We start from the raw sequence: 12,798 nt of genomic DNA, 5'->3' as shown, positions 1-12,798 counted from the left end.
TGCTGGTTAAGCAGATTTAGTGCAGGTTATTGCACAGTTGGTGCCCAATGATTATGAAAAGGGAATGTTCTCTGGGGTCTAATATGGTCACAGGGACCACGCAAGATGACTGAAATAGCAGAAGTCTTAGCTTTTACAATCAGCATAGAGATCATAAAAAGAGAAAACCTGGAGTGCTAAACATATAGGCAAAAATGTCTCAGTAGACAGCTAACTTCAGTGTGAGGCAAACCCCTCTCCACAAAAGGCCATAGCTGCCATCTGCAAAAGTAATTTATGTTAACCATTTCACTTCAGTTAATACTGAACTATAATTAGTCAATCATTTCTAGTCTGATTGGTTTTTTTATGGTCTAATATTGCTTTAATGGGATTGATTTTTGTTGTCAGGAATAGGCTTCTTGCCCAAAGCAACGGTGACCACTGAATACCGAGTAGCAGTGAGACTATCTGCCCCATGTCATTGTAGCCTTTATTTATCATTTCTCTTCTTGTCATCCCAAAGTTGAATAGGGCAGTGCAAGAGAGAAGCTTCTACTCAGCAGAAATGCCAGGCATTCTCCATCTGGAACCCTTCAGTAATTAAACTGTCCTGTGGGGCTACTTTGTAGCTGGTTTTGTAGGGATGCAATGCAGAAAGCTTCCTCCATAAAGGCACAGCCCCTACGATGTTGTTGGGGTTCTCGCAGGCAGCCTGGCAAAGGGAAGCACCAGAGGCACAGTCAGATGCTCCATGCTCATATTGCCTGTGGGCCCATGGCATCTAAGGAATATCAGGATGTGGGCTAGGGCCTATTGAGTGGTGGTGACAAGAGCATGTGCAGCTTTATAGGGTGCCCACAGCTGCCCTGCAAGGGCGACAGCAATCCCTCGGGCCACAGGCCAGTGCCTGCTGCCAACAGAGCCCTAGCACAGTCTGCCAGCCCAAGCTAGGTGCCCCCTGCTCAGACCAACGGGCTGCCCTTGGGCTTGCATGCAGGGATCTCGTGTCTGACACTCTCAGTGTACGTGTCCGACAGCGTCCGCAGGGGGACGCTCCCCTCCACACCTGAGCACGGGGAGACCCCGTTCCCGCCGGTAGGAAGCCGGGCGTGTGTGGGGGCGGGGTGGCGCCGTTGCCTCCCGCTGAGGTAAGACACAGCCCTGCCCACGGAGCGCTACCGCTGAACAAGGCAGAGCCAGCGAGGCCGGACTCTCTTCCGCAGCCGATTCAGCCGAACCGAAGAAGCGGGGCGGCCGTAACCCGTGCAGAGAAGGAAGCGAGAACTCGCTCAAGCGAGACTCATCACGAAAGACCTCACTCAGAGACGGGCGTGATTAGAATGGGCGGGGCCACAAGGCGGGGCCAATACCTCTGGTGGGCGTGGCATAGTGAGTCACTACTATGATCTCTAAGTGGTGGCCGCAGTCACGTGGGGCCTGGCCGAGAGAGAGGCGTTCCTGCGCGCAGTGGGTGAGGAGGAGTCCGGGGGCCGTGTGTGGAGTCAGCGAACTCGTGAAGCATGCGCAGTGCGAGGCCCAGCTACCAGGGGCTCAACTCAGGTAGGAGCTGATTGAGCGGGATGGTCGGGCCCGGGAACCTCCCGGTCTCTGAGGGGATGTGGTGCCGTCCACTGGCTGCGGCTGGAGGGGGCTCTAGGCTGGTGTGACGTAGGGACTGGTTATATGGAGCCATCGGCCTTCCTGCCCTTCCCCAGAGAACCCCGAGTCGGCCTCCCTCAGGTTCCGCTCAGCCAGCCCACGCCGTCCCGGCGTGCCTTGCGCCCCGCCCCCACCCGTGTGCCCAGCTCCCGGCGTGCCTTGCGCCCCGCCCCCACCCGTGTGCCAAGCTCCCGGCGTGCCTTGTGCCCCCCTGCCCCTTTGCCATGCCCCCCCCACGTGCTGTGTGCCCTTTCTCCTGCCCTGGGGAGTAGGCGGGGTGTGTGTGTGTGTGTGTGTGTGGTGTGACCCATTCGCCTGCCCCTTGCAGCTGAGTGGTTCCCAGCACATAGACTCATAGACTTCAAGGTCAGAAGGGACCATTATTGGAGACTGCCCATGCAAGTGACCCATGCCTCATGCTACAGAGGAAGGTGAAAAAGTTGAAACACCCACAGGGTCTCTGCCAGTCTGCCCTGAGTGAATGGTGTGTCCCTGTGGCGCAGGCCCAAGTCGGCCTGGTGTACAGCATGGCTCTCATCCAGCTTGTCTGGCCCATGGTGTTGTCGGTCCCCAGCGTGCATTTGCTGTGATCTCCTTGCGGAAGTGAGAGATGCTGGTGGGTGATGCTCTGATTTGAGCTGAGCCTCCCAGCTGCATTGTGGGCTGGCGCCTGCTGTGTGCATCCATGTGAACCTTTATATTTAAAAATAGGGAGCTATGTGCCACATAGTAGAATTACTTGAGCTGTATTTTGAGCAGGCTGGTGTAATGGGGTACAGTAATGGAGGGTTGCCGGTCCTCCAGGATTGTTGTGGACTCTCCAGGAATTAAAGATTAATCTTTAATTAAAGATTATGTCTAGGATGACCATATTTCTCTGTGCTGAATATGGGACCCTTGGTAAAATTACATGCAGAACTGGCCAGGGGACACACACACCCTTATCCCCTGCATCCTTTTCTTACACACAGGGTGACTGACTGGCCGGCCCTCCCTGTTCAGTATTCTCCACCCTCTGTACCTGGCTGGGCCCTGAGGGCAGGCCTGCCTCTTTTGATAGATGGCACTGTATCTTCCCGGCCTGAGGTTGCCGCCTGCCCTCACTCACCATCTGCTGTAGCATGGATTGTCCCCAGAGCTGGCAGGTGGGTGGGTACTGTACTGATGGACTGGCAGGGGTGCTGCAACCTCTTCCTGCCACCAGCTTTGCACGCTCTCCCCCATTGGCACTTGACCTTCCTACTCACCACTGGTGGGCAGGCAGGTGGCGAGCAGGGTTCCGAGCAGCAGGACCCCCTAAAGTGCCACAGCCATCCACTTATGGGCCTTGTGCTTTGGTGCCATTGTAAACCTGATACTGATCAGGAGGCAGAAAATAAGAGACAATTTGCCAAATTTAAGAAAAAGTTGGGACACCTGCGAGAAGGCTTAAATACGGGTCTGTCCTTTTTAAAAACGTGACATATGGTCACCCTAATTATGTCATATGATGAATACCTCCAACAAAAATTGGCAACCCTAGGCAGCAGAGGTAGTCTTATGCCTATTGACACTGCAGTGGGTGATGTGCTACCCCTTCCGTACTATGTGTCCTGGGCTAGGTCACACTTATTTTAACACTAATTGGTTCAACCCCCCAGTGATTTTTATACTAAATTGTAGTGCCAGTGTTGTATTGTGCTATAGGTTGACAATTGAAACTGATTTTTCTGTTAGAGATGAAATGAAGAAAGGAAGGGGTATAATTCATTATAAAGTAGTTCTCGATTTTAAAATCTGTTGTAAGGAATAGTGTTAAGGAAAGTATGTAAATATGTTTTAAAGGTGACCTGAAAATGAAAAAATATAGGCCTTGTTTCCTTTTTGCTGCTTTCTGTTATATACAGTAGGTCTGGAAGAGAAAGGTGGCTTCAAAAAGAGCTTTTTTCCCTTCTCTGTTTACACACAAACCTGCACGGGGAAAAAAGTGAATCACTTGTAGTCTGCACCTTTTGTTATTGTGATACTATTTCTGTATTTGGACACTCTGACTTTGGAATAGAAGTGTCCTGTTTCGATTTCACTTAAGTCACTAAAAACTGATCTGATCAGGAGCAGTCTTATTAAGAGTATCTACATGCAAAAACATCCATTGAAATAACAAAAGATGTGGGTTGCAACTGATTCTGTTACTTTGTGTGTAGACCAGCATTTCAGTGACTGGAGAACGAGTGAAATTGTGGCATTACATGAGCCAAGAGAGTGAAAGTCAAGCCGTTGAGAGAGGAAAAAATTTTTTTAAAATTTTTTTTATTATAAGCCTACTAAAAACTTGGTTCTGTTTTCTTTAAACTCTCCCCCACATTTAACTGTAATGTTTGACTAACATTTTGGGTAATGGAAGCCTTTGTTAAAGATTAAAAATGCCCATCCTTTTAGTTAGGCCAGTTGTATGCTTAAAAGTTTTGTAGGCGTAGCTATGTCAGTTAAGAGTGTAATTTATTAATTGATTTATTAGATAGGTTGCAGAAGCCCTAGTGTAGACACAGTTAAACCAGCAAAAAAATGCTTTTGCTGGTGTAATGTATTTTGCTCACTGAACAACAAGCTCCTTTCTTTCGTTCCATCTTTCTGCTGGTATAACCACATTTACACTAGTAGGCTGGTATTAAGACTGTAAGAACAGCTGAACTGGGTCAGACCAATGATCCATCCAGCCCAGTATCCTGTCTTCTGACAGTGTCCAATGCCAGGTGCTTCAGAGGAATGATAATCATCAAGGGGTCCATCCTGTTGGCCATTCCCAACCTCTGGCAAACAGCAATCCCTGCCTATCTTGGCTAATAGCCATGGATGGACCTATCCTCCATCAACTTATCTAGTTCTTTTTTTGAACCCTGTTATAGTCTTGGTCTTCTCAACATCCTCTGGCAAAGAGTTCCTCAGGTTGACCATGCATTGTGTGAAGAAATACTTCCTTTTGTTCATTTTAAACCAGCTGCCTATGAATTTCATTTGGTGACTCCTAGTTTATGTTTTGTGAGAAGGAGTAAATAACACTTCCTTATTTACTTTCTCCACACCATTCATGATTTTATAGACCTCTATCATATCCCCCCTTAGTCATCTCTTTTCCAAGCTGAAAAGTCTCAGTCTCATTAGTACTGCTCATAAGGAAGCCTTTCCATACTCCTAATCACTTTAGTTGCCCTTTTCTGCACCTTTTCTAATTCCAATATATCTTTTTTGAGATGGGGCAACCGGATCTGGATGCAGTCAGTATTCAAGATGTAGGTGTACCTTGGATTTATAAAGATGCAATATGATATTTTCTGTCTTATTATCTATCCCTTGCCTAATGATTCCAAACATTCTGTTAGCTTCTTGGTATTGGTATAGTTATAATGATAAAGCTTTTGTGTACACAAGCCTTAAAGTGTCGGGAGTGGGTGATGAGACCTACCTTTTACAACAGCTCCTACAAGTCTTTATTTCAGCTGTATAAGATCTTGAAGCTCATATTTGCTATGAGCACATTTCTGCTTTGAAACAGTTGTATTGTTAAGGGTGGAATTTTTAATGTACATTTTGTTTATCCTACACTAAAATGGCTATATTGGACCCTGCCACATGCTCTCATTATCCAGTCCCAACATGACCCCTGGGAGCTCTACACTGTAAGTGTCACCATCCTTACTACAGAGGAGCAGCTAGTGGAGATTTTAGCAGCTTCTCCTATGAGAAGTGAGTGGTGCGTGCTAGGACATGTTATGTGGGCCTGCACAGACCTCACTTAGAGCTGAGGGAAATGTAAATCTGCTCCATTTGTGGAAACTAAGTGTGGTGTGTTGCCAGCATAGCCCTTGAATGTACAAAGCATGGCCCACCCTTGCTATAAGGAAGTGACAGGTGACAATGATTAATTTTTGATATACTCCTATATTACCTTCTTCCATACTCTCATTGGTCAAATTCTGTATTTAATTATTTATTTACATTTAACAATAAAAATGCCCTCAACAAACCTCTCTTCACCCATCATGGCCAGGAGCATATTCTCATCCTTCCCCCAAACTCCCCTCTTACAATTTTTATGTAATAGTGAGGTTGAAGATGAGGCTTATTTAAAAGGTGACTGGCTCACGATAAGCAGATATGATAGTATATTAAATATACTTCACATTGGTCTCTGGAGATTTTGTGAGGTAGTGACTCAGCAGGTTGAATTTGAGGATGAGCGCCAAGAGCTCCTGAGTCCTAATCCTGGTTCTAGCACTGACTTCCTCTCTGACCTTGGACAAATCACTTCCTCACTCAGTTTTGTGAAGTAGGTGAGTCAGTGTTAATTAATATTTGTCAAACACTCTGTAGATGAGAAGTATTATATAAATCTATTTATTATTAACACAGAGATATTTATAGCACCAGAAATGAATGATAACACAACACATGGATTCTGCTTGGATATAGCCATGTGAAACAATGCAGTTCCGCTTTGTGAAGCTTTGAGTAAACTTCTTTTCTTGTTTTAAGTCATTAGAATTTACACTCTTAAAGTTTCTGTTTCAAAAAGCCCCCAAAAGGCAAAGTGAAACTCCGCCTCAGCTAATTGTGTTTTGTTTGGAAACCCTAAATGGGCTTGCTATCACTTGAAATTCAGCCCAACATTCACCAGAGATTTGCCAACCTTGCCCCTGCTTCAGGTTTGTTGTGAAGCCCGAAATCAGGGTTTCTGCTGTGTTCCAGTAGGCATTTGTGCACGTTTTCCTGCTGTTAAGGAGCAGGTGCAGCTGCCCAGTTGCACTTTGAAATGTATTATTGCCTCAGTAAAGTGTTTTTAAGAAGTAAGCTTGTAACTTTTTATAAAACATTTTGTAACTATTAGCTTAAATTGTTCCATTTGGGATAGTAGGTGAATTCCAGCTAAGGTAGGGAATGAACTCCTAAAAGCACAGGAAGCCACAGGTTACCAAAGCAGTGTTGCAGGAGTTAATAAATGTATTACTCTATTATGAATGTACCAAAAGGACTGGGGAAGTCCTTGCACTTGCCTCAAACCTGATGTGATCAGCACCCTGTCCCCATGCAACAAACAGAAAGCTGTGACTCTATCTTCACTGGAAAAAGAGTGTGGTGTTTTTAACTCCAAAATAATGACTTTGAGTTAGCTATCTCACTGAAAAAAAGGAACCCAATATATAAATTTAAATTGAGATGGTTATAATGATAGATGCTCTTAAACTGGAATATGAATAACTACTTTTTCATTTAGCTTGGGATGGGGTTTAAGCTAAGCCAGAAAAGATCTCCTCTTACCATGGAGTAAGAGTGTCCATTTGCGATGTGTGTGTTATAGTGGTATAATTGATAAAACTTTCCTGGGTAGACAAGGCCTAATGTGCTCCTTCTCAAGAAATCGTTGTTTTAAAGGACACTAGCCTTCTGATAAGTCAATCCAAAGTGGGATTTGTCTGTTGCAGACAGGGTGCCTTCTTGGGGTCCACTATGAGAACTCTCCTAGGCTGGTATCTGTCAAGAGGCCATTCCCCATGGGTAGCATATCTCAGCTATATCTCTTTATCAGGACCATTCTTCATAAAACTCAGCTCATGACGTCTATGTGAGGTCCTTGCTCAGCTGTTTGTTTTTTACTGAACAGATTCTTTGAGGACCTTTATTTTTGTTCTGTGGTCAACCCCAAATTTAGTCCAGCTGCTCCTATTAGCATGTGGCTGCTCAGGTGGCAAGGTAAATAGCTGATACCTCTGCTATGCCCTTATCCTAAATGTTCAGTCCTGAGATCCACTTGTAGTCCTCAGAGTAGGTCATGTGGAGAGCTGCATTACAATGGCAACGTATAACTTCCAGGTGCTGTTTCCAACTGTTATACAGTAAAAGAGAGGAAGGGGAATTGAAATGAGAAGTGAGCCCTGAGCATCTCCTTGGCTTTAAGCCAGGCTCCCCTGTGTAATTTATTTCAGCATCTGCACTCCAGGTGCAGGAATCTATCTCTAGTTTGATAACCTGCACACTAATGTTCAGTATGTGAGTTCGTTTCTAAACTCCAGTGTAAAAACCTTTTAACTCTGGTCAATGGGAACATACATGAGCTGCATTCTGTTAACGTTCGGCCTGTTTTTCACCTTGGTACAAGTGTGTAATGCATATGCATATAGAATGCACATTCTCTGTGCTAATATTCTGCTTCTCTTTATTGCTTCTGTTATAACTCTCACAAAGTGAGACTTGGGTCTTGTCTATGTCTAGCTATATTAGAATAAACTATTCTGGAATAGCGCCTTCTGCAGTGTGAAGCTTTCCAGGGTGGTGTGAGGCACCTCGTTACCACTTTCCTTTAGCACGACGAAGCCTTGTCTGTACATCCCAGGAGTTAGCTCCCCAACTCCACCAGCCACAGGCAACACAAGCCCTCCCCTGTAGGGCTTGTGCAGGCCTCACTGACTTTCTTCAGACTAGCAAAAGGCACGCTCCAACCCCTCTGCTTATCTCCCTGCAGTGTCTAGCCATTATTCTGCTAGGCAGTTAAAATATTCACAGATCTGCTGCTTCCAAAGAAACAGTACATACTAGCTTATCAGTTCCACTTCAGATCACAGTTCTGCTTTCACACACAGCACTTAGATATGTTTATAGTGAAATCAAGAATGAATCTCCATGCTTTGTTTTATTTAAAGTGATTGCAAGAAGTAGCGTTGGAAACAAATGGTTATATATCAAATAAAATCATAACATGCATTCCAGAGGCTAGATTTTATTAACATGGTTCTCTCATGTCTTGTGGAGTGTTGCTGAAAGGACTTTGGGTGAGCATTTTATAGCCAGGCTGGCTGTGATCCTGCTTTCATAAGACAAACATGCTGTTAGCTTGTCTCCTTGGTGTAGAATCCAGTGTCTCTTGGTGCTCCCTAGGTATAGTAGAACAATCCTTTGCCTTTATTCATAGACAGGACACTCTGTTGTTTCTTCCATGGCTTTCTTCTTTTAATTAGTATCAGGCTCAGTATGCAAACAGACATACATTGTGAGATGGACAATATGCATATGACCAGACAGGGAGATAAGCATCTCCTGGTGACCTGCCTTAATCCCAAATCCTTAAGAACATAATTTTCAGTATAGGTACTTAACTTCTTAAATATTGTCTGTGTATACATTTTGCAAAGATTATGATGATCGCTTGCCACTCTTTGGTGAACTAATATGCATATATCTGACCCAGGGATCCCTGTAAAGCCTTTTGCACCCCCGTACCTGCTGCCAGTTGACACCAAGAGGTCCCTGGGTCATGTGGGCACTGTATTCTAGAGCAAGTGATTTCATTCTGGAATAATATTCTGCTAAATTATGTCAGTCAATTTTCCTGTGTAGATAAGGCCTGTGTGTGAATAAACTGCTTTAGTACAGAGTACTTGCTTTAATCGAAATACATTTAATCAGAGAAAATATCACTGCCTGGTTCTGACTAGTCCTAACTGTCCCCATCCCCAGCAACACTTTCCAGTATCCTGAATTTAAAGCAATTGGTCCATTTTTGAAACACCATCCCATTCTGGAATGCAATCCAGATGAGTGAGGGGTTGTCACTACCTACCCTGTAATCCTGGATGCCTGAAATGCCCTGTTGCGCGCTCTCTCACAACCTGGACATCAGCAACCAGCAGATGAGCCTGCAGGTTACATCCTGAGTGTCTGTGCGCTCTACATCCCTGGATCAGTAACTCTGATTCTACAGCTTGCCTGCAGCACAACAGCCCTACCTGGGCTTCTAGCAGCCTCGTTCACCACTTGCAAGGTAATCCCCAACACACTTAAAGTCCTGAATTTTCCCCAAATGGTGTGCCCTGAAGCGTCCAGCCCTTTCTTGGAACATTCAGAGAAATCATGTTTGTTTTCTGCTTTAGAGAGACAAAGGCACATTACAGTTCATTAACTTAACTAGAGTAAATGCAACCTTTCCTTCAAACACAGCACTGAGTGTTTTACGGTAAGAGTAAAACACATTTATTAACAATAGGACATAAGTAATGCCAAGTAAAAGGAATAAAGCTGCAAAGGGTTACAGGCCAATAGAAGTGAAAATACATGTCTAAAACTTAATTTAGCAAGGTACAGGATGCTTTTTCTCACCACTCTCCCTTCTTCCCAGCTTTGGCTGACTTTCCCTCGGTCAGGACCTTTCACAGAAGTAAAAAGTCCAGGCTTCCCTTGTCTTCCTAGGTGAAAGTTCTTCACCTAAGCAGGTTTCTCATCTATATATTCAGTTCCTACAGACATCAATACCCCCTTGGTTGACGGACCCATCTTTCTCAGCTTGAGAGCTGTGACCCCTGATGCCTGTCTAGTGATGTATGTCGAAATGGCTTTCTGTCTCTGCTTATAACTTCCAAATTTCAATTACCTAATTTCAGGAGACAAGATGACCTTGTGTTGTTGTTCCCTTCCTGTGGTCTTCCCATCTCCCCTTCTGACTTTTGTGTAACTAGGGCTTCTGTTGTTTTTGGTCACACTTTGCTTAATGTCTTTGGAGACAGGTGCATAGCTGCCTTCCCTCCTGTCTGAGGAAAACCTGTTTTTTCCTTTGTTTGGTCAGACTATAAAACATAATATCAGTGAGTATCTAAAGTTCCTTACATAGTGTTAATACACACATTTAACGGTGATATTAATCACCAATGTGTCATTAGCCTTTAGAAAAGACTTTACTTGATACTGTTACAATATGGTAATATTGTATACAGTCAGTTGATTGAAGTACTTTTCATTTGAGGTACCCCCTGTCTTTATAGCCCCGATAAAGTTTCTCTCTCCTGCGGAGTAGATGCCATGATGTCTTCTCCCCAACTTTATAGCTTTGTTTAACTTGTATGTAAATGACCCTTCGTTATCTCTTCCTGGCAAGCAGACAGGTCTGCCCCAGACAAAGGAATGTGTTTGCTTCTCTGACCAATCTACCAGCTCCCCCTGACATGACTGGCTGAAACACCTTTTACTCATAATTCCATTATATATCCATATCTTTTGATACACACCTGTGCATACATCATACACGTGTATTAATGATCAGTGAGTTATTAGTTTTCCGATGACGTATTACATAGCACCTCTTAGATACAGATTATAGTTATACTGAGTTGGGGTACATTGAGTTGGTCAGGCCAGCTGAAACTCATTACCTGATTCCAGGGAGCCCTTTACCCTTTGGCACTGGGGTGCTCTTAGGGTCACACATCCACTGTATATTCTTTCTTTGTGGGCAACTGCATGGCTGAATCCTCTATCATTTTATTGTAGCTGTGGGTTGAAATCCTTGCCTCATTGAAGTCCATGGCAAAACTATTAACTACAGAGCAGTCAGTATTGATCCATGTTTTTTACCACATTCATCTATTGAAACTAGTTAGCTTAAGTATATTAGTCATAATTCTGCTTCCTCTCACAAAGTGGCACTCTGAGGAGTGTTGGGAAAATGATGGAGAAATAGTAAATGGCACCCCCTCTTTGTAAGTCAGTACTTAACCAATGCCAAAGTCTGGAGATATGGAGCATTGTACTGCTGGAGGGGCTGTACTTCCAATGAAATGTAAAACCAAGTTCTGGTTCTCTTGTCTTTAAGGTTCCCATAGCCCTTATACAAACATGGGGTGCCCTAACCAAATTTCAGTCGAGGCAATTATATTCTGCTTCCCTAAATTATCTGTGTGATTTCTGTGTGGTTCTTTTCTTCTTGTCTCAAAGGGCTGTGTAGTGTAATTGAGTATTTTAAGCTTCTGCGTTACATTAAAGATATGGCTGTATCTGTTGGATGAATGTACATGTATGGCTGTTGGATGATTTGGGTCCCAAATAGAGTTTGTAAAATACTTTGGGCTTCCTGGGATGAAAGAATCTATAATTTTAGGTGTGTGTTCATAATACTGTAGGATTTTCAGTGAGCAGCTTAGAGCAGTTCTGACCCTTGAGTTTATGTTGGTTACTTGCACAATTAGGATTTTTGCAAGTAATTCACAAAGTCTGCTGCTAGTTTCTGCAAACGAAGGGGAGATGCGTTTAAAACCCCTGGATCACTGGGTTGGAAGGGAAGAGTCCCTATATATATGTGTGTGTGTTGTTTCTGGGGCGAGGCTGCTCCAAGTATCTGCCTTTAAATTTCCAAAAGACATTTATTTTAAACACAACGTTTTGTTTAACAGGAGTTTTTAAAGGTTTCATTGTTAATTTTAGAACTTTAATTTCAAGCATGTTTCTGTAAAATGGACTTTTTCAATGTGAAACATTTTAATGTCCTCTCTATTGTGCTTTTACAAGAAATCTATGCATAATTATTTCTTATGTACTTGTTCAAACTATCAGCCAACAGATGTCAAGTGTAGCAAAATGCTATAATAATATTATATGCTAATAATAGTTATAATGCTTCTAATTACCTGGAATGGCTTTTGAAAGAGGCAGACTCGGAAATTAGAGCAAATGAATGCTCAACCTTGAACCACAGAAGCATAAATGGGCACTTAATCTTGCTCTAGGTGTAGTAATACTTACAGGTGTTTCAACTGCACCTACCTACTCATAATCAATTGACCCATTCCCTTAATTTCCTCAAACCAGGAGTAAAAATATAATAACTGATTTAAATGTTAAAAACCTATTATCAGTATGTTCAGAGATGCAGAACAATTCTGGCAAACTCTGTTGATGAGCAAGCTTCTTGAAATGGGTTTTGCAAAAACTGAAGCCTGGTCATTTTAAAACTAATTTTGCAGTAGACCACTTGTCTTGAATTCTTGTGTCTTGATTTGTTACAACAATGCACATACATTGCTTCCACATTGAGAAGACTAGAGAAAATACAGGAATCTTTATCTTTTATGCAAGTCGAGTGTGCTGCTTATAGGTGCCAGGAATTCTTTCTGACACAGGCTGAAATGTATTTTTGGAAGCTGCCTGCTATCTTTATAAGAAGTTAGCTATTCATTTCATATGCAGTTCACCCACCCCTGCACAAAGCCAGAGTAAATCAGCTTTAGGCCTGATCTTGAGTCCTTGCACCTCTCATTGAAGTAAAGGGAAATTGTGGGTGTTCATTGTTTCTTAGGATCAAGCCCTTGGTGTGAGTGACCTAAGCAGGGATTTGGGGATGGGTATTCTGGAATTCATTCC

The 12,798-nt window shown here is 43.5% G+C and overlaps 1 protein-coding gene and 1 long non-coding RNA gene across 2 annotated transcripts in view; one reads left to right on the top strand and one right to left on the bottom strand.

Annotated features, from left to right (window-relative positions):
- Positions 1–160: 160 nt before the first annotated feature.
- On the bottom strand, positions 161–1,312 carry LOC137165506 (uncharacterized). Its single transcript, XR_010923391.1, has 2 exons — positions 1,049–1,312; positions 161–694 (listed from the first exon to the last, which is right to left on the bottom strand). It is a non-coding gene; the product is annotated as an uncharacterized lncRNA (long non-coding RNA).
- Positions 1,313–1,352: 40 nt separating this feature from the next.
- Positions 1,353–12,798, top strand: part of SIL1 (SIL1 nucleotide exchange factor) — a 171,206-nt gene continuing 159,760 nt past the window's right edge. Inside the window, exon 1 of the mRNA XM_067566797.1 lies at positions 1,353–1,542. Coding sequence (XP_067422898.1) covers positions 1,385–1,542 — 158 coding nt within the window. The 5' untranslated portion in view covers positions 1,353–1,384. The remainder of the gene's footprint in view (positions 1,543–12,798) is intronic.

This window comes from Emydura macquarii, unplaced genomic scaffold (assembly GCF_026122565.2).
Source record: "Emydura macquarii macquarii isolate MOO-44397 ecotype Brisbane River unplaced genomic scaffold, CSIRO-AGI_Emac_v2 contig_2768, whole genome shotgun sequence".
NCBI classification, from domain to species: domain Eukaryota; kingdom Metazoa; phylum Chordata; order Testudines; family Chelidae; genus Emydura; species Emydura macquarii.
Note: the sequence above shows the minus strand (reverse complement) of the source record. Positions and strands in the feature narration are given on the sequence as shown.